Below are 22634 nucleotides of genomic sequence, written 5' to 3' on the forward strand. Positions count from 1 at the left end.
TTTACAAATTCACAAAAGATTAGAGTTTAGATCTGCTGATCTCAAAATTTATGTAAATTGTAAACTGTTTGTGGGATAATATCCCATTTCCAATAGTGCCTACCGACCACAAAATAACCCCTCCCCTCCCCATTTTTGAAAACAAAATTAAAAATGAGGGGTAGGTATTCGTTTTTATTATGGCTCACCCCTGCGGGCCTAGACAAGCAGGGCTAACCTATCCTAACATAACCTAAGATAAAACTCTAGTACACGAGAAACTACTTATCCCTTCCCCCTAAACACTTTAATTCAAATTTATTTAGAATAGTGGAGGGAGGTTTCTGTGGTCGCTATGCACTTTAAGAGAAACCACCGTTTGTAGTGGTTGGTGGGGAGAAATAGGAAACATTGACCTATTTATTCATTTTAACAGCATAAACAGTTTTGGTAAGCAAAGATTTTCTAAAATATTTATTTAACGTCATTTGCAGTAATATCTTGATGTATGGTTAGATATGCTCGTAGTTCTTGTCACAATCCAATCGACCGTTTGAATAAAGTTGATTAATTTTTTACCTTCTTTTCATGTTTTAAATTGTGCTTAAATTTTAATGATTACGAACAAAAAGTAGGTTTTAAAAACTAATTGTCTTTTTTAAGCATTCGGCAAATATAATTCCATCCAGATAATATTAAATAACGGCTTTATTGATGCTTTTAGAGGCACTTTGGAAAGAGGGGGGGGGGGGCTTCTACTTTCAATTTTAGTTTTTTTAGAGTGGTGTTTGTTATTTTTAGTGCTCGGCACTCGCGTCGAAGCCTCATATTTAAACCCGATTGGATGCTTTGAGATATTTTCTAGAAAGAGGGATTGCTGTTATTTAGGCCAGGTTTAGACTTCCTACTGATTTTAAAATTGTAAACTGTAAAAGGTTGACTTCTCTGATGCCTACAGACGGCTGCCGAGCCCTAGCTATTTTTTTTCATGATTAATTTCTCTTGGGAGGGTGAATCTGCCTTTACCTAAGAATAAACCTTTCCTGGGACTAGGTATAAGAAGCTTTACTAAAAAGGAGAACCATATCGATCCAGCGGTTAGCGAGACCCTTCGCTACAGATCGACACATATCTAGACATTCTTTTATATTTTAAAACTACTGATATGATAATTTAAATTTGAAAAGAGAAAAGTAAATTGTTTATAATATATACATACAAGTATGCTCCATTAAACTTTTATTCATAGTTTACCAAACTTTTCAACTATTTAAAACTTTTCTTTTTGATAAACTTTATAAAACCGAAATTGTTAATTTTTTTTAAGTTGAGTTCAAGACAAAATTTGAAGAAGTATTTCGCAGAGAGTTGTTGGGCGAAAATCTTTAAGATTTCCCGATGAAAACTTATTCTATACTTCATTGTTCATTCTTAATTGGTTTTCTAAAACATCCCAATATAAATAACAGATTGTATGTAGTTTAAGATCTCGCCAACTACTTCCACAGTAGATTTTCTCCTATTTCTAGCCCCTGCGGGGACAATTGCCTAACCCTGCGGGGCAATCACCTAACCCAATATAACCTAACCTAACCTAAAATAACCTATCCAAAGCCACCCAGCCGAAAAATTAGCGAAATTTTCGCCAACTTTCGCAAATAAATTGCGAAAGTTGGCGAAAATGGCGAATTCGCGAAATATGACGAATCGCCCCTTAAGGTGCGTTGCCAAGAAAGCTTTGTAAAGGACCTTGAAAGGTTTATAACTATCTATTAAATCATCAAATGATTTTCATAAAGTTTTGTTTATCAATGTCTGATTCCTCCCCACAAAGTTTAAAAGAAAATATAGACTTTTAAAAAAGTTAAATTGCTATAGATTGTCTATTACATTGTACAAACTTAAGAAGTCAATTTTTTTTTCTGCATCAAAAAAGAAATTTATTTTGATTTATATTTCTTATTTTTAAATCTTTTTGAAGTAGATTATCAAAAATTGAATATAATTTATACTTTTGTTAATAAAATTATTATGCTTTAAATTCATTCCCTTGTGGTCGCACATTAGCTCCAAATATATCGAAGAAAAAATGAAAATTATAAAGCTCAGCTGGATGGCTGGATGTATAACTGTTACTGGAATTCAGTTCGATCAGTTCTCTAACGTGTTTAAATTGGCGGCTTAAGCGTGGCTGCTGAGCTCTAAACTAAATCTTACCTGGAAGTTCAAGAAAGTTAGATGTGGGATTGATTGTCACATGCCTCGGTCGGGAAACTGCCAGTGACGTCTTTCTGCGGTTAGCAAGCACCGCCAGGTTAGAAGACGTCAAGTGTGTGGGCTGGCTGGCGAACCGCGTGGTGCGGGGTGGACGTGGCGACGGCGAACGCGGGCTCATTGGGCTACACATGCCGCTCTTCTGGCTGTTACCACCGCCGCTGGCGTAGAAGACGCTTGATGGTAGCGGAGACTTCATGTGTGCAGGAGAAGGGGACGGTAAAGGAGAGTGGAGGCGTGATCCTAAAGGGGAACGATTAGGGGACATATTGCGGGGGGAGTAAATTTGTGCGCTGGAAGCGCTGCCCCCACCTCCTCCAGACATGCCTCCGCCGTGATAACGGCCCGGAGATTTTGGCGGTTCCATTGATTTGGCGGGAGAACCGATAAGCCCGCCTTTTGATTTAGTGTTGTACTGCTGCTTAGAGTGCTGGTTGCCTCGGTAGGAATGGGGAGACCTGTAAAACAAGAGATTGGAAGGTAAGGGTTACCAAGTTGATAATAAAGAAGACAAAATAAAACAGGAATTTTCATTAAAATGTCTAAAGCACATGGTAATTTGTAGAGTATATGCTTAGTATTAATATTAAACTTCACACATATATTTGGACGTCTGTATTTGAGACAACCAAGTAAATTAAAATTCATAGAGTGAATTAATCTATATGTACAAAAATTCTTGCTTTTTTAAGACAAATAAATTCTAAGCATTAACTGAATTTAAAGTGCAGAATGTGATATTTGAGACACAGATACATCAAAATTGTTATTTCTAGCCAAATCAATTTATTACAGTAGAAAGACAATTAACTGTCACAACGGAATATTAGCCATGTAAATGAATGGGTCAAATAATTAGTACACTTTTGTATTAATATTATCATTAAATGTAGACGAACCCTTTACTGTACGCGTAATTCTTTGTTTTAATGTTGATTAATTAGTAATTCTTACCGTATCTTTAATGACAAACAGTCAGACGGACAAAATATTTACCTGTTAAGCCTCGGATTTGACGCAGTATATCTTGCCGACATTGGAGTGGCTGGAGAGGATATGGGACTCAAACTTGAGGACCTGAAACTTTAATCCTTAAATTTTGAACCATATTGGAGCGTTAACACGAAATGTGCATTCTAGAATAAAAGAATTTCAAAACAATTAGCACATATAAATAAACACAAGCACAAAAATAACATTTTATTTTTAACTTATTTTTTTTCTTCAAATAACAAACTCTAGGTATAATTTCACTATTTAAGAATTGTGCCTGAGACTGCTCCTGGAGCTGTGGGCAGATTCATCCGTGTCCAGGGGAAGTTCCAGGTTCAGCGGCGCTGGTCGGGTGCGCCGTTTGCGCTTTGGCGTTCGCTGAGATTGTCGCCTAAAAACACATAATATGCTAAATATCTTTGAATTTAAGTTTGATTTTAGGTGTATTAGGTCAATTAGAAATTAAATTTTAAAGAACATTGTTAAACCCTCGGTGTACTTATCACCAAAGCCGCGTGGTTGAGTGCTGTTCAAATTGCCCACACTTGCCTTAAACCATCAAAACAGAACCTCCTATGAAAATAAATGCATATAATCTTTTAAAGAGGCTTTGCTGCTATTGAAGGTCCTCATACTTGTTTATCTAAAACTCTTTTAAAAGTCTAATCATGCAAAGACATTTAAATTAAATGACTTTTAAAAATTATTTACCATTAATTAAAGTTTAAATGCTTAAAATTTACGTAAAGACAATAGTTATCAAATCAACAAGGAAGATAAGATATATAAAAGCGACGAACAAATGAACATTGACATACATACAGTGACTGCACTTGTTATTTTAAATATTGTGTATATATTATCAAGGTTACTAACGTCTTTAGAATTGTTTATAAAGATGCTTCGCTTATAGAATGATACTCAAATGTCTTATAAGAAAAAGGTTATTGTCAGTAATTGGTTGAAGAAAAATCCTCTAAACTAAAATCATGGTCTTGAATGACTTATTAATCATATGTTGATGTAATAACAATATAAAAGTTTAACTTGGTTAAATTGAAGGACAACTAAGCTAGTAAATACCATTATTTAAATTAATGGTCTATGTAAATTTATTGCAGGAAAGAAAAGAAAATAAATTACTTGAAATTAACCCAAAACACAGTAAATAAGCTTAAAGCTATTTTGTCTCATTATTAAATATTTTATTTCAATAGACATAATATATTTTGGTCCAAAGTATGGTACTAAATTAAGTTTATTAAACGAATAGATAGATTTTTAAAAAAAGAGAAGCCTTTCTATAATTAGAAACAGTGCCTACGTTTGTCCGCACGCACGTAACGGATAGCTCTTTGCATGATGATTCCTGTAAGAGTTAGGTACGAGTTAGAAAGCAGAGGAACTCTATAATAGATATCAGAAGGTTTGTAGTGTCTATTTAAAGCATGCTGATTTCAACTTTTAGACAAAAATTTTTTGTATGATGTAATTGTCCTAATGATTCCTAGAATAATAAGGAACAATATAATCAAGTACTGAAAATGTAAATATATCCTTAAACATCATCCTGCATTTAAGAATTTTAACAACCTACTTATTAAGTTCTTAAACTATACAAGTGTTTGTTTGTCTTTCTGTTCTATTCTAGAGCTTCCCTGTTATAAATGTTTTCATCCTTGTTTTCATTATGGTTCAGAACCGGTTTGAATCCAGCGGAAATTAATCAGTTTAATTGGTTTTTCTTGGTTTGAGTCAGGTAAAGCTTGGTAGCTATATATATTCTATTATCTTTGTTTTACAACAATGTTTTTGTAAGAATTTATGAAATGCAGATATATTGGAGGATAGGACAATTGACGAAAAATTTGTGCACATCACACTAAATTTCTCCTCCTGTACTAAACAATTATTGATTTGATAAAAGTACCCACAGTTTTTGAGCAACAAATGAAAGAGCGAGTTTATAATATAAATTTGACAAAATTCTGAATTTTGCATTTGATTTCATAAAATGTGGAAATTTCTGCATTTTTACAAATCATTTTAGATGGTTATAGTCTAATCTATTACGATTTTACGAATACAGAGCCATTCTTTCTTCCCTAAATGCTGTTGGTGCAGCCATTGGTCTAATAAAAGCAACCAACAATTTTGAAAGATGTCAAAAGTTACCTAGAGATATGTTTCTGTCCATCAAAAGTGAATTTAATTTCTTGAATTATAGATCCATCATTTGAGTTGGTAGAACACAGAGCTTGTCGTCTTGAACCACCTGAATAACAGAACTCAATAAAGTGATTAATTACCCTCATAATACAACAAGGTGTCTCAAAAATCAGCCATGTGACGTCATAAAATTAGGAACATGAGAGGAGAAGTGGGAAAGAAAACCCCTAGAAAAAGAGATGGATAATCACTCATTATTATGACGTCTCATGGCTGATTTTTGAGACACTTTGTTCCGCAACACAAACGAACTAAAGGAAAAATGCTTATTTTATTTTAGGTTAGGTTAATGTTAGAAGAGCCCCTCAGGTGTATAAACCCATAGCATTAGTGCTCTATAGGGTTAGAGCCCCCCTCTCCCCCCCCCAACCTCTCCTCCCTTGAAAGATGTTAGAAATATTTTTTTTTTCTTCTAGAAAAAACAAATCTTAAACTAAAGTATTTTGAAGTTCGTAGGTTAAAAGCTATAAGACGAATACAAATTTTAAAAATAAACGACTATAGTAAAGAAAATTTATGTAAATATAAATAAACATAACACAACAAGATAAAATGTTTAAAAAATTATTTATTGAAATCTGAAAACAATGTTGAAATTTTTCTTGTATTTTTCAATAAAAAGTTTTTGTATTCTACTTCAAAATCTAATATTTCTAGAGTGTTTCTTTCATACAAAAAATATTGAAAAATTTTAAAAATTTCTTCTATTTCTTTGTTGTTCCTACCTATTATGAAATAATTACAACAATGGCTAAGGTTTTTCAACAAATAAATAATTTTTTTTTAAATCATTGATCTTTTAAAGCTAAGCTTTTCTACATCTGATGATTACTAGGACGACAAGGTACAATGTTATAGGCGAAGCATCTCTATGCTTCAGTCATAAAAATGTAAGTTTTTCCGTACGTGAAAAAAGTCGCTCAAAAAAACAGCATGTGACTTCATGAAAATTAGGGATTATCCATCTTCCACAATTTTTATGACGTCACATGCTGATTTTTAAGAGACTTTCTTCAAGTACGTTTTCCGTTTAAAAGCACTCTATATTAAAGCAATTTTGCAACATAAATGTATAATTTTTTCACTCATTTCAAAAGAAAATTTGCTTCTATTTCTAACATTCTATAAGTCTTAATGCTTATTTGTCTGACTGTATGATTTAGGTTTCGTTTTTATGGATATTTTCATCCTTAATTTCACGTTAAAATTGAAACTGTGTACGATAACTTTTCAATATTGTTTATTTTCATCAATTAACAAATAGTAAAATAATATTTTAGAGCAGCTTCGAGAATATTTGTCTATTGAATTTTTACACTCAACAAAAAATTTTATAATGTAAATGTTAGATTTTCTAACCACATAGAAATTATTGATAAAACCATCATTTTAGTCAAAAATTTAATATCAAAATGTTTTTTATGAAATTAAATTTGTTTCTTTTAATATAACGTATAAACAATTTAATTAATATTGCTTTAATATAATACTAGCGGCTGTGCCCACTGCCCATAGCATCTAAGGCCTCTATGTTTGAAGTGATATGGAAGGGCAGAAGTAGCCTAAAACATATCAGCGCCTGAAAGAAGCTTCACTATAAAGGAGAACCGGCCATATTAGTTTAGTGGTTTGTGAGATCCTTCGCTACAGACAAAAAAAAGTTAATACTTGTATGTAAAAGGATAAATAAACAGGAAGTATGAAATTTTAACATAAAAATGTTAATTCTTTCATAAAAGGTTTCGAGTGCTAAGCGCCACCTCCCCCTCTAATTAGGGGTTGATAATTGAGTATATACCCCCCCCCCCACCTCCCTCTAAAAGTTCAAAACCACCCTTGTTTAGGAGGAGTGCTCCCTTAGTGTTCCATACTTCTGTGTAAATATTTGTAATTAGATACAGTTAGACTTTAACAAAACATTTAACAGAAAATAATTGGACCTATTAGATAACTCATATAATTGGAAACTATTTTGCACAGTTATGACGTCTTTATTGTATTCATCATAATGAAATATAAAACGAAGTTGTTTGGTCCGTTTGACTATTTAAAAATTGTCATGTCCGTAATGCATTTTAGAACATTGAATTAGTAGCTACATGGTAGTCTGTCTGTCCTTCTGTTAGTTAGTGAAACAAATTCTCTCTCTCTCTCTCTCTCTCTCTTTCTCTCTCATTTTAAAAATGTTTCCCTACAATTGAACATAATTGTCCTTGAAAATATTGTTCTTGAAAAAGAAAATATATATTAATAAATTTAATTAGTTGCTCATGTTTATGTACAAAAATAAAATGATTACATGCTTAAATAAATATATGATATATGTTTTTTATTGATAATAAAATTGTTTCGTAAGTGTATTAAAATAATTTGTACTGTTTTAAATATAAAAATATACAACAATCGATTTTAATAGAAGCTTTTTTATACTTATCAATATAAATAAAAGATGGTAAATTGAAATAAAAATGTAAAAACTCAAGTACTTACAAACATACCCTATATCGAACATATCTAAAGACACGATTGTATGGTATAAAGTAGCAGTGATCAATCTTTTCAAATTACAATCTACAGAATTTTTGTTTAACATAATTAGTGTAAACATCAATTATTCTTTTATCCATAACTTTGTCTTATAACTTACCTCCTTTACTTTTTCTGCTACCACTTCCACTACCCCCACAACTCCCTCCCCCTCCTCCCCCATCTCCTCTGGACAAACTCCTTGGCCTTGATTGCCTTTCATCACCACCTTCATCCCTTCCCCCTGTGCTACAACTTCTAACTCTGACTCCCCGTCCCCCTGGTGTATTTGCTCCCCCACCTCCGGTATTGCCACCCCTCCCCCCTTGTGCCTGCTGCTGTGGTTGGTTGGCCCTAAATGACCGCTGCCGTAGCTGACCTTCATCAGGCAGATAGCTGGTTGACCTAAACACAACAATAATTTCTAATTACAAAAAGATGTATTTTTCTTGGTTGACTATATTCATGATAGTATTCTTGTTGTACCTAAACGAAGTGTATACATAACATCAATGCTTTTTTGCATTTGTTTGTGATACACAAAATCTGTGTTTCCTCTGGCTAGAAAAAAAATAATTTTCATATCAATAAAAACCTGTATGAAGTTCTACCCATTTCATACAATTAATTTTAATATAATAAAAACAATTTTGATATAATGTATACCTGAATGACGTTTTACCTATTTTATTTATGTTTTTTAAAGAAAAATAGTTCCAGTATAAATGTATACCTACTTGATGTTCTATCCATATCATTACTTATGTTTTCTGTGCTAAAAAAAAATAATTTGATATAAATATATACCTGTATGAAGTTCTACCCATATTATCTATGTTTTCTCTATGGCTACTAGCTCTTTGTATATTTTGTTCTGCCTCCAAAGAATCTTGATACCTAGATAAGTGAAATTAAAATCAATAATTTTTAAAAAGTTTATTTAAGTTCTGGGTCTGCTGCAGTTCACGGTAAAATGTTTCTATGATTGATTATTTTTTAAAATCTATGAACTTAAAAGGCTGCTAGATGCCAAACGGCTGAACGTACATGTTTAATCTTTTAATCGTCATAAGTGGCAGCACAAAAAGGTCTAAATATAATCTAGAATAGCTAAGAATTGCAGCTAGCAGTCTTTAAAGTTCATGGATTTGCGGAGATAATCTCCCATGAACATTTACCATGAACTGCACATGATCCAATTTTTTTTCTATTAAACTACATATAATATTTCTTTAGTTATGTAAGGAGACTTAATTTTTTTATTAAAAGATGGAATCCATACTGCGTAGAGGAATTTATTGTCAAAAATTATTTCTCAAAAATATTAAATGGGAGCTAAAAAGATAATCTGGTATTTTTAAGGAATATATTATGTAGTTGTATTTCCAAAGGATCATTTCTTAACAATTATTGTTTTTCTTTTTCTTTTTTTGAAGGTTATGAAGTGACCCCCTATAATTTGAAATAGGGCTATTCCCTCGCCCATCTGCTACTAAACCAAAAATCCAGTTCCAATACAAAGCTTTCTGAAAAGATTGTAAACCAATTGGTCCAGTGATTTTCCTGCTCTAAATACATACATACATACACACAATCAGCTACTTTAATCTATGATATACTACTTTACTTATGAACTAATTCTCATATAATTTTACAGGAATTGTCTTTCAATAAATTGACCTAAACCATAAATTTGTTAACCTGGATCCTGATATTTCCAGGCCACGTGAACTATTTCTGCGGTAGAATTCCCCCAGCTCATTTGGTTGACCTACATACAATATAATGTTAGACTGGCTACAAAATTTCTTTAAATTTGCTGCCCAACAAACATTTAAGCTATTTAACACATATAAACGAACCTTTTATTTTTCAAAATTGGTTGTATATACATTATACATTAATGAAAATATATGCCATAGACCTGCGACAGGGGAAGGGTTGTAGGGTTGTAGGGGGGTATCAACAACCAACTAATTGGGAAGGCTTTAATTTCACATTTTCCCCCTCTTAGGGCTCACACCCTCTGAGTAGCAATATCCTGTGCACGCCAGAAACAGTTAGATTGGTGCCAGTAAATTTTTCATTTGTTGTCTTTGTCAATATTGAATTATGGATGTTATCGTTCTGGTTTTAAATATCAACTAACTATTGTACCAGTCTAATTATTTTGTGTATACACATTCAATTATTATTATTTATACTCAATCATCATACTTTAGGCAAAACTTTTCATATTATTCAATTTTCCAATCATAATAAATAGGGCCCTCTCTATTTACTTAAGCTTTCAAGAAGGGAAGTTACTCTACATGACTGCACCTAAATATTTCCCCTTTAGTGTTAAAAATGTTTGTTGGAAGTAATCCAACATTTTAAAGTGTTTGCAGAAAGTTTCCAAAATATTTCATATAGTTAAGGGAATCTTCTTGGAAGATGTGTAAATGGTAACTAATCTTAACAAGTAGATATAAAGCCATTCGTTAGGGCCACATAATTGTAAAAACTTCTCAGTTATCAAATTTTCATAATATCTTTTGTTTTAATATTGAAAACTATGACGTAACTAGGTTTACTGCCCATATATTTAAAATAATGCAAAGTTTGGGAGGGAGGAGACATTGGACTGTAAATTATACTGGTACACAAAGTTTCATAACCAAGTTTTCTTATTTGTTACTACAAAAACTTTAATTGATGGTTGATTCCAAACCAGTAGTGTACAAACTTTTCAACCAAAAATATAAATTCACAGAAGGGTAATTTTGTTTATTATCATTGAGTACGTATAATATTTTATCATTCATTGTCTTATCTCCTAATATCCCTGAAGTTAAGTACACGTATATCTTAAAAGAATATCTTTCAAACTTAAACAAACATCATCTGTTTCAAAACTAAATTTTTCTTTACAAAGTAAATATGGAGATATTGGTTTATGTTTAAAAAGTTTTTACATTTTATCAAAATTCTAAAATAATGTTATAAAATTTATTTGATTGTAGAGATTATATTTATGAACACTCATGAATAACATTATAATTTTGTAAAACAAGGATACAACCTCCATAAAAGTTGAAGCTCTGAAACGGTAGGACAAACGAACATTAACACTTTGTTGAAAAATGCTTTAATACATGATAATGTTTAAGGACATACTTAAATTTTTAAGGACTTGATTATTAAGCTATAAAAATTGGAAAGAATTTTAATGAATATAATAGATTTGAAATCTGCATAAAATTTTAAGGAATTTTTATAAAATTCGTTTTTTGTATAATTCTTTATCTATAAGCGCAAATACAAATTAAGTTAAATAATTTTGACATCTGTGATTGGTGGATTGAAGACTATCTGCGCCCTGATTGGAGAAGCTTAAGTGACGTACATCATTCAACCAATTAGAGCGCAGGTAGTTTCCAATCCACCTATCCTATTGGTCAAAATTTATTAACTTAAATTGGATTTGCGCTTTTAAATAATGAATTATACAAAAAAACGAATTTTATAAAAAAAAATCCTTAAAATTTTATGCAGATTTCAAATCTATTATATTCATTAAGATTCTTTCCAATTTTTATAGCTTATTGATTATAGATATGCTTCGCTTATTACATTGTACTTTGTTATTCTAGGCATTCATATTCCAAAAATCAGAAAATCAGAAAAAATCAATATGTTTAAAAGGGACATAATGGCATTGTGGTGACGATTATAGAGTTGATACGCTTTCTATATAGTACCTAACTAATACAGGAATCACCATGCAAAGTTTGAAATCGATAGGACAATTCTAACCTGTTTAAATTAACGAAAAGAGCTAACTGTTCGTGACGTACGGACGGACGTAACGACTCTAATTATAGAAAAGCTTCACTATTAAAAATATGCATATTTATAATCTTTATGATTAATATTTATTAATAAAAAGATAAGGCATTGACCTATAAAATACATAATAATGTACTTTGATTAATCTATATTGTAAGGTAAATCGATGCAGGAATAGGTATGACCAACAAGCAAAATAAATCTAAAATAATATTTGGGGGGCAAATGGAGATGTCGTCAATTTTACGATGTGTTGCCCCCCAACGACAGCTGAAAAACGCGTATAGTTTTCGTGATTTTTTTCTGAATTAATTTCGTTATTGGTAGAAGCTGAAATCGATGTCCTGTTGTTTTTCTGTTCGTTTGTGCGTTCGGATAAAGCTTAAAATGTTGCTAACAGCAGAACACATTTGGGCTAAGTCTTTGATAGAATATATCTACTGAGGGTACAAAGGTTTTAGGCTGTTTTATAAACACAACCATAAAGAATTAAGGCATTTAGTTACAATTCTGATTTTTTTTTGTGGAGTATGCATTACAGTGTGTTTTAAGTTTGTGGTTTTAGCATAACCACCCCATGGGGCGAAGCCACTTGTACATTACAATGTTCTGACATTCCAGTATGGCTTTAAACCGATAATATCCGCTGGATTAGAACCAGTTTTCAAACATACTTAAAAATCATGCAGAGCGTTGTAATATTGACAATTTTCTAAAGTAAAAACTCATGTTAATACCAGTTTCGTTTGACCAGGGCTCCAACCCTTAGGGCTAATAAAACCGGAATTAATCTTATGCCTTATCGTTTTATTATTCGAAGAAAAGCTGTCTAAAATAAGATGCGATAAAAAAAAACTTTTATCATTATTCAAATTGCTGTGTTGTGTTATGTACTTTTCCAGAAGAATTAATATTCTAAATGTTGGTGGGATGGTAAGAGATAAAAATGTGCAAAAATATTTTCGAATGAAAATGATTGATTATGAATTGTTACCATGGCTGAATACCTATTCTTTATCTTCGTGTACTTTTTAAAAGCGAAGCCATTCTATAAATAGGGTAGGTCCAATCTTTTTCAACAAGAGAGACAAAAGTGGAATCTTATATTTCAAAAATCGTATCGGCGTTGAAGATATCTTCACCAAGAGAGGGGAAAGTGGAAAGGTAGATTACAGTTTTAGAGGGTCCAAACCATAATCATAGATTATATTTCTGCTTCTATAAAAATGGATTCAACTCCCTAACTGTTTAAAGTATAAAAATCTAGGTTTTAGATAACAAAAAAACACATACAGATATTTATTTACTTATTTCATACCATCAATCAAAGGATTAAAACTATGAAATAAGATAAACTCTGATATTTTTAAAAATCGAAGGGACTGTTTTATTTTGTTTATTTGTATAATTTTGTAACATCTATTAAATTCTAGAAACGGATGACCAACAAAAAAATGATTCTTTAAAACAATTTCAAGCAACTAGATGTCCAGCGGAAAAATAAATACAGCATTACGTCTGATAGACAAGGTATGGGTAGATTTAGATTTAGATTTATTATTCTTGGGTGTACATACATAGAAAAAAAACCCAACAATAATAAATTAATTAAATGAGTATTATATACATTTATATATACAGTAAAATTTTATTGATATGGTTAATTTATAAAAAAAAATTTCTTCCCAAATGGCAGTTGCCTAAAAAGTAGGAAGTATGCAGTAATGTGTATTCACACATTGTTTTCATACAGGCCATGGGTAAACGAACTATGTAAAACTAAGTTCCGCTGACCTTATGCGCGCGTTTTTATGATAAAAATATGAGATATCTTTTTACGTATTCATGAATGCTAATTAAAACAATTTTAGATTGTTTTCAAGCAGGGATCATAAGGGATAAGCAAATTTAGAAATTGATGTTCATCACAAAGAAGATTATTCTGAAAACTAGATTTGTTGACAAGCGTGGATTAAAAAAATTAAGATTTAATATTAGTACCAAAGGAGCCAAAGAATGAATGCGACAACATCTTTTTCAATAAAATATGTCTCCTCCCTCCTTGGTTTTCTAGCCAGATCTATATGCACAGTGGTACAAGGAATCATCAAAAAAAAAATCCTTGGTCAGTCTCAAATAGTAGCCGAGAAAATCATAGCGTTCAGATGGACAGACAAAGTTAATAATATATTAAAATGTTTGTTTCGAACAGCTGAGTTAATCATGTGTCTCTCTCAATATCTCTCTTCTTAGTACAATGATGAAAAATAATACGAGCAATATTTTAATAGCTCTAAGTGGAGTATGGAAAACACCCCCCTCCCCCCTTTTATAATTTTGAAGTTGAAGCAAAAGAAAATTTACTTATTCTATCTTAAATTGCTTAACTGATTGTATTGCAAAACCGCTGGCGAGTCTTTAATTCGGCATAGATTTAATTTTAGGTATAGTCAATTGTCATCATAAAATCAACACCCTTTGTTCTTTAATTTACGACATTTCTTCATGCTTACTGCTCATATGCTACAATGATATACTTGAAGAAACTACGACATCGACTTTTTAGACAGATCATAAAGATATTTTAAGACATAAAAATTGAAAATTAATAATATGAAAAGGTGATTAGATTTATAAAGAAATTTATAAGGTTCATAGTTTATCAGGACAAAAGAGAGGTTAATACATTACTTGTCCTCTAAAAGAAAGAATACAATATTGATTTCAGTACTTTGAATTTTGATTGATTGGTTCCAATTTAATAGTCTCCTACATTTTCAACCAATAATTGTTATCTACAAAAGGGGTTATTTGTGTGTCATCTATTGTCCTCTCCCTTAAGATACCTGAGTTTATCAAATTCAAACCACATTTTAAAAAGATACAACTATTTAATATTTGTGAATCAAAGAAAAAATAATTGTTCTATGGAAGGGGGGGTGGGGGTTCTCCCTGACAAAAAAAAATTGAAATTGTGGAGGAATACCTGGTAATTTCCTCTCTCTGCCGCCTCTCTCATTTCTAAACAATACAAAACATTTTTAATAAAAAATATTGTCTCTTTGTTTTATCAATTAACTAAATATTTTAGAATTTTTAAAAACATCTAAATATTTTTTACTCAATTTTTTTACAAACTAACGGATATGTTTGAGAAATATGTAAAGAAACACCTAAGGTATGAGTGGAGGAGGAGTCGACCACCCCCATTTTGAATTTTAGTTTAAAGAATATAGAAAAAATCTATAGGCGATTTCTCTTGGGTTGTTACTCTCCCCCAAAATAGTTATAAACCTTTTCAGGATATATGAGAAGCTACATTGTAAAGGATATTGGATTGGTGGTTAGCGAGTTCCTTAGGTACAGACACACAAATAGATATCCTGCTACTTTTATACATTGGAACTCTCAAGAATATCTGTATAAATAGTGTACAAAGAAGTTGAGCTAGATTTAAGTTTCCATAAATTATATTGAAACTATAAATTTTCACACAAAAAAATTACAATAAATTGTTATGTTATTACTTCAGGTTAGGTTAGGTTATATAGGGTAATGGGTAGCATCGCAGGCTTAGGTTCCCCACAGAGGTTAGCACGAGGGGAAAAACCACCCCCGTCTTATTATTTCAAAAATAAGGAGGTTGATATCATTGCTCAACGGGGACTTTGTGTGAGAGCACAAAGATAGGTAAATAAACAAGGATGCCAACATCCCTACGTAGTTACTTTTGTTAATAAACATAAGACTATTCTTGTTTAAATGCTTACACTTACCTTTGTGATAATTCATATAAATAATTCTCCTCTGTGATACTATGACATCCTCGATTCTAATTTATTATTTATCAATTTACCAAAGTAGTGAGGTTTTATGTTCTCCGTAACCACATAACCGATTAAGTTCTTCATTTTATGGAAGATTCACATAGGCCCTGTGATTTTTTCAGACTATTTATAAAATTCCAGTCTTTGGAAGGTTTTATGCTATTTTTATGTTTCTTATCTTACTATTCAAATTCAAAGCCCCTTGTTACTAGGGTTGAATCCGTTTGATGACTAATGTATTAAAACTAAAAATTGTAAATTCCTCCACATATGTTTTTTTACAAGTTTTTAAATCTGCCTGTCTATCTGTAATGTATGTCTCTGTAGATCTGTTATTGTTTGACAGAATTTTAATGCTTTAATAATGAAGCTTCTTCAGAAAGACAGCTAAAATTTCTTTCAATGAAACATATATGTCCCAGGATAGTTTTAGAATATTTACTGGCCTCCCACCTAAAATGCTAGGGGCTTAAAATATAAAATACTTTGCATTAAATTGAATAATATTTTTTCTATGTATATTCTTTTTATTTCTTATCAAATTGCATGTAGTTATGACCTTAAGCCGTTTTGTTACATTTATTTTGAAGTAATGACAAAAGGCAAATTTAAAAGAAAATGTCATAATAACGAACATCATCTTTCTTACATAAAATAGAAATAGACATTAGTAAATTAAACATTAGATAATAGTGAAAAATCTGTTCTTTTTCAAAAATTAATATAATTAGAAATTAAATAAATTTTTATTACAAAATCTATGTCAAAATTAGATGTTACACTTTATTGATAACTAGTGGCTTCGCCCCTAGCCTCTAGGGGCTTTGCCCCAAGAGGTATAATTACATCTTCTATTACTTACCCAGCAGAACGAATCGCAAATTTTCGCACCTACCCAGCTGGAAAACATTTTCTCGTTTAAATAACGAATTCGCAAAATTCGTAAAAAAATAGTCTAATGTGTTCTCAAGAAACTACTGGTGCTGCTCATAGTCTAATGTGTTCTCAAGAAATTTTTTTTGGGGGGGGGGGTAAATTTTCATTTTTGGGGGAGTTGGGGGTGTCCCACCCCCCAAGAAAATAGCTTAAAACCACCACAGGACCAATAGGTATATACCCTGAAGAGTAGAATCCAATCAGATCAGTGGTTACCGAGATCTTAAGCTTCAGACGGACGGACAGACAGACAGATGGACGGACGGACGGACAGACATCAAGTTACTTTGTATTATAGATGAGGCTTATAATAGCATTTCCAGTATTGCTTCAAAACCGATTAATATCTGCTATGCTGATAATGAATTAATGACTATAGTTTTAAGTTTATATGATAACAGACAAAATTTATTCTGAGTTGCTAGAATAAACCTGTAATGAAATACTGCAATCTCTTTTTACTAAGTTTTCATAACCTTATTATAATTTATCCAAGATTTGATCCTTTATCATCAAAGTATATAATCCAGGAGGCAAAAAAATAGGTAAACTTATGGATAAGTGCATTAAAAAATCCTAAAACCATTATATGACCGAAAAACAAATTGCATAAAACCATCTCAAACCACATATGAAGATCTCCAAAAAGTAGGATCTCTTCTGATTCAGGGGTTAGCAAGTTTTTAAGGACAAATAAAAATACCTTTCTACTTTCTATAAAAAGAAGACTGTATTCATAAAGCAATTATTGGAAAATTGGATTGTTCAGTATTACAATATTAATGCTTGCTATTGCCCATCATGTCAATGTAAATAAGCTCTCATAAGGCATGTCAATCATCACTTTAATCAAATGAATATAATATATAAATTACATTTCTCTATATTCATGAAATGAAATATAAATGCCATGTTTACATGTAAATTGGTTTAATTTGCCTGCACTCCACTTCTATGTAGAGTAAAACATGAAAGGTTTAAACTGATAATAGAGTTTAATAAGAACATTATCCAAATTTATCTTTGCTTTTTATTTTTACCCTAATATAGAAATTTTAATATAAAGAAATGCCCTTAAAAGCAAGGCATTTTAAATGCAGAAAAAAATCTTAAATCTATTTTGGATAGTCTACAGTATATTATTTAATAATAACAATTCTCAGCGAGTCAGCATGAACAATGAACATGAACTCTTAAGAGCTCTACACACACACATGCACATACATATTCTCTCAGACACGCACACACATTTTAATTACAAGCCACTTGACCTCTTATAAATGTTGTATTATAAAATGTAAACAAAATTGGATTGTTAACCACTTGAAAAGTAATTAAGCTAGACAAACTATATTTAAACTAGACATAAAAGGATTCATTTCATAGAGTGAAAACAAACCAATTTCAGAAAATGGACTTTTAAAGGAAATTATTTTACTTGTAATTAAGGAGGTTGGTAATACAAAAACTACAAAAAAAATCCATTAAGTCTTAAAAGCCCATAACTGTATCAAGATCTTATTCGAAAAACATAAAAGTATTCGACTTTATACAATAGGATTTAAAAATCTTCAGTGTTAGGTATATAACAAGCAATAAAATGAAACTAATATGATCGAAAGCTTTATATCATAAAAAGATAAATTCCTGAGAGGAAGGTGTATGTGTGGGTGAAACAGGAGTTTTTCTTCGAGCTGGTGAAGAGTTATGTGGTGATAAACTCATACCTTAATAAATATATGTATATCAACGTATATATCTAGCTGTGAGGGAAATAACAGGGGTCGTAAACGCCCCATCCCCCTCCCCCACCTAACCCAACCTAATAAGATCTGGATGGGACCCAACTGTTAACTGTATCTTAAAAAGAAACAAAGCAAGGAAAAGAATCAATTACAATACTTGTCAATAAATAGATTATAATTGTTTATACAGTATTTCTTTCATAGAAATTTATATTAATTTAAATAGTTTTAGTTCATTTTATGCATATTTAATTCAGTTTCACAACTTTCTATCTTTAGATTCGTATGAAATTAGAGTTTTGCATAGTTGCCAATATCAAGAAAAATAAAAAAGACTTATAATAAAAAAATTGTTTAAAACTTTTTAAAAAATTATTATTGACTCTTAAGCATACAACATTGTCACATTGATATTCATGTAGCTGTACTTTGTAAATATTTAGATACAAAATGTTATATAACCATATTCACTAAATAATAATATGCTTATGAATAGCCCAATTTACAATGGTTACATAAAATTTTACTTTATTGTTGATAACAAAGTATGTTTATGACACTTACTTAATAATATTTGCTTATTCTTTGTACTCGATAAGTTTTTGCAATAATGGTAAAAATTTAAAAAGTTGTTTTGAGATACTCAATGATTAAATTTTATAAACCAAAATCTTATTTACAGAATTAAATTATTTCAAGGTAAATTTGAAGGAAAAAAAGTTTCTTGATTTAGAACAAATATCTTTTTTTTTTATAGGGGAGCTACTCTTAAACTTACTTGCATAAACAAATGAATTTTTTGGTGGATAAATTTTTTTAACTCATTTCCATAATGCTATACTGGATTATTAGAAGATTTTGCTGACCAATGAGCTTATAATCTGTACTTATTTAGTCCATAAGTCTATCTGTATTTCCCTTAAGTACATCAGTCTGGAGTGTCAGTCATGCTTTGCCATTCATTTGAATTCACAAGAAGAATTGAAAGTCAGAGATACTGTAAAATGCTGCATTTATGTGATTTCCATGTAGGACCTCAAATTTCTATAACAGAAATGTGTTTTTCTGATTTACTAATATTGATAGATGGCTGAATTTTGCTGTGAAGATCTTTCTAATAATTGGTAAATTCTCAATATTTCACCTAACATGTTTGTCTTTTAAGCACACTTTCATTTTAATATTTTTTTTATTTTTGAGCTACACTACCTTTAGATGTTATCCTCCTTGTTGAAGAATATTTTCCTCATGATAATGATACAAATAATGCAATACAATATAAATTGTGTTGGATGAATAATATATCTTTATGGTTTTCTATTTTACATTGGACTGTTTCATTTTCATTTTTTGATTTATAGACATGGGGTTGGTAACATAAATAAACATCTCATGAATTACCTAGATACAGTGTGTTTTTTATGAGATCTTTTTTGAAAGCAATTTTACCCCACTTATAGTTATCAGAATTTAATGATTAATGGCTTATTTTCTTTGTTTTTTAATGCAATTAATAGAACAACAAAAAAATATTTCGGTTTTTATTTAAAAAGTACAGTAAAATCTAAAATTCAAAACTTAGGTGTCAACATCTACTGGCCCCCCAAAGTCAGAACATCCAATTTTTTTTTTGCAAAGGGTAGAAATTTAGGCATAAGAAAAATGCGCTAAAACCATTTTTAGATGTTGACACCTAAGTTATGAATTTTAGATTTTACTGTACTTTTTAAATGAAAACTGAAATATTTTTTTGTTGTTCAATTAATTGCATTAAAAAACGAAGAAAATAAGCCATTAATTTTTAAGATCTGATAACTATAAGTAGGGTAAAATTGCTTTCAAAAAAGTTCTCATAAAAAAAACACACTCTATTAACTGGATATTGAGTTTATAAAAACTAAATTTTTTAAATAATTATAATGAAAAGTTTTTTTTGCAAAATCATTTAAAGAATAATATTAAAAGTCTATTTATATACATCTATCCCCTTGTTTGACCCAATTTTTGTAAACTGTTTGTCTTAAAGATTTTAACCCCAAAAGCAAACACACAAAATAGAATGTTAGATTATTTTATGAGAATGACAGTAAATGAGCACATTGATCATCCATTAGTAATATAGTGGACCAAAATAGTTGCTACAAAAAACAAATATATCATATTTTACCTATCCTCAAAATGCTGATTATTCCCCCTCTTTGTATTTCTTTGCACAGTATGTAAGTATTACTTTATAAAAGGTTGTACTAATATGGTTGATATTAATAAATCTATTAACCTAATTTATTAATACTGATTTCATTAGGTAACTTTCCCTGCACATTTCTAGACTCACTGTAATAGTTTTGTTTGTCTTTATGCATTATACACTTTTCTTACTTAGTATATTTAATAGAATCATATCATTGTTTTTTTCTTTTCCATGTAATGTAAATACAATATTAAAGTTCAACAAAGACTTCCATGAAGAATTCTTAATTTGTCTTATATTAACCATTACAGACAAACAGACATAGCAGCGAGAAATTAGAAAAGAACTTACAAAGGATCTTAAAGAAAACTATCATAAAGGAATCAGACAATAATGAAGATTTTTATTCATTTTAATTGTCTTTTAGTTTACAATGAAGTAAAAAAAGATTCTACATTTACGCAAAGGTTCTTCATAAAAGCATGAAAAAAACTTTTTTTTTCAAAATGAATGATTGGAGAAATTGAAAATGAATAAGAAAACTTTTGATTATAATATTTTACAAATTTGCCTTGGGAAATATTTATGTAGAACATGTGAATGTAATTCTATTATTTTTTGTTTTAATTTGCCCTTGCTTAATTCAGTTTATACTATCAAAACAAACTTATACCAATAACGAAGTTAATTCAAAAAAATCACTTAACCTATAAGAGGTTTTCAGCTGTCGTTGGGGGATATATGTAGTAAAGATGACGACTTCTCCATTTGCTCCCAAATAAAGTTAAAGATTTATTTCACTTGTTGGTTATACCTTATACCTGTATCAAAACCCTGATCTAAGAAATGTTACTAAATATAGAATTTATCAAAATAAAACTGATAATGAAGAAAAATGAATATCTTTTTTATCCGTCTGACTCACTTAGACGTCAATATTTACTCTTGAATTTTATTGAATCCAGGAATTTGGGATAAGGCATCTGCAATATTTTTTAGTCATGTTAGAAACGTCTATTGATTTCAAATTCTTGAAACAATACCTAAGGAAAATCGTAGCATTTGCATTCCAGAGAGTCAATTTTGAACATTCTCATATTTCATTCACTTCTTTATAGATTTTAAATATTAGCAAGTTAAAATAAAATTTTTTCAAATTAATATTATTTTATAAGACTTTTCTTATTGTAATTAGTTCAAAATTTTATTCATTTTCTAAAAATTATAATCAAATATTAAATATACCAAATTTTTCAAACTTCAAAATTGATTTTAAAAATCAGGAATTAATTAGTAGTTAATTTATACATTAATTTACCAAAACATTTTTAATCTAGTTACTTCTTCTGAAAATTTTTTTTTGAATTATTACCTGTAGAATATTTATTAGATGGTTGTGTGAACGCACTGGCAGGTGACCCACTCATATTCAATGGACTTCGCATTTTTTATTTATTTCTTACAAGATATTTTCTAAAACAGTCATAAATCCTTAATTTATAAATATTTTAAAATCAAATGTGAATACTTCTCTTATGCCCTACTAAAGAGAGCTAAATAATACATTTTAGTGTAAAAAGTTTAAAGGTTTGTTAGTATTTTATTGGTTTTTCATACTTAAGTAATGTCTTTCTTTCTATCTGTATGTCCGCTAACATTGACTGTATGTTCCACAATTTCTTAATCCTCCTTAAATAGACATTTAATAACGTTTCTTTTAAAGAAAATAAATGAACTTAAACAAAATATTTATGTTATAAAATATTTTTTTTTCTCCTTTAAGATCATGAATCAAAATATTTAGTTCTTAGTCTAAGGAAGTTTTATTAAGTCCTAAGAAGGTTTTAAGAAACTATACCTCTAAAATTGTAGATCCCCCTAGATGATATTGGAGCAGTTGCCAGCATATATTAAAAGAAGTTATAAGAGCAGCTTTGCTGGACAAAAATACCAATGTTGATGAAAATAATTTGTTGACTGTGGATTCAAAGAACTGGATTCTTTCACAATTGTTCATCTTAAAGTTTGAAAAATATTTTTAACTTTTGGCATGAATTATTTATAAATTACACAATGTGTAGAATTTCTTATTTATTTTCAAGT

At 30.2% G+C, this 22634-nt stretch overlaps 1 protein-coding gene across 1 annotated transcript in view; it reads right to left on the reverse strand.

Annotated features, from left to right (window-relative positions):
- Positions 1–22006, reverse strand: part of LOC145330119 (uncharacterized) — a 44023-nt gene extending 22017 nt beyond the window's left edge. The window contains exons 1-11 of the mRNA XM_080174710.1: positions 21904–22006; positions 18243–18322; positions 15609–15664; positions 14819–14853; positions 9703–9772; positions 8809–8898; positions 8123–8406; positions 5422–5521; positions 3524–3637; positions 3250–3330; positions 2197–2711 (exon numbers count right to left, since the gene is read on the reverse strand). Of these exons, the coding sequence (XP_080030836.1) occupies positions 2197–2711; positions 3250–3330; positions 3524–3637; positions 5422–5521; positions 8123–8406; positions 8809–8898; positions 9703–9772; positions 14819–14853; positions 15609–15664; positions 18243–18322; positions 21904–21976 (1498 nt within the window). The 5' untranslated portion in view covers positions 21977–22006. The remainder of the gene's footprint in view (positions 1–2196; positions 2712–3249; positions 3331–3523; positions 3638–5421; positions 5522–8122; positions 8407–8808; positions 8899–9702; positions 9773–14818; positions 14854–15608; positions 15665–18242; positions 18323–21903) is intronic.
- Between the last annotated feature and the right edge of the window lie 628 nt (positions 22007–22634).

This window comes from Acartia tonsa, chromosome 1, assembly GCF_053477335.1.
Source record: "Acartia tonsa isolate MP-2025a chromosome 1, ASM5347733v1, whole genome shotgun sequence".
In the NCBI taxonomy this organism is placed as follows: Eukaryota; Metazoa; Arthropoda; class Copepoda; order Calanoida; family Acartiidae; genus Acartia; species Acartia tonsa.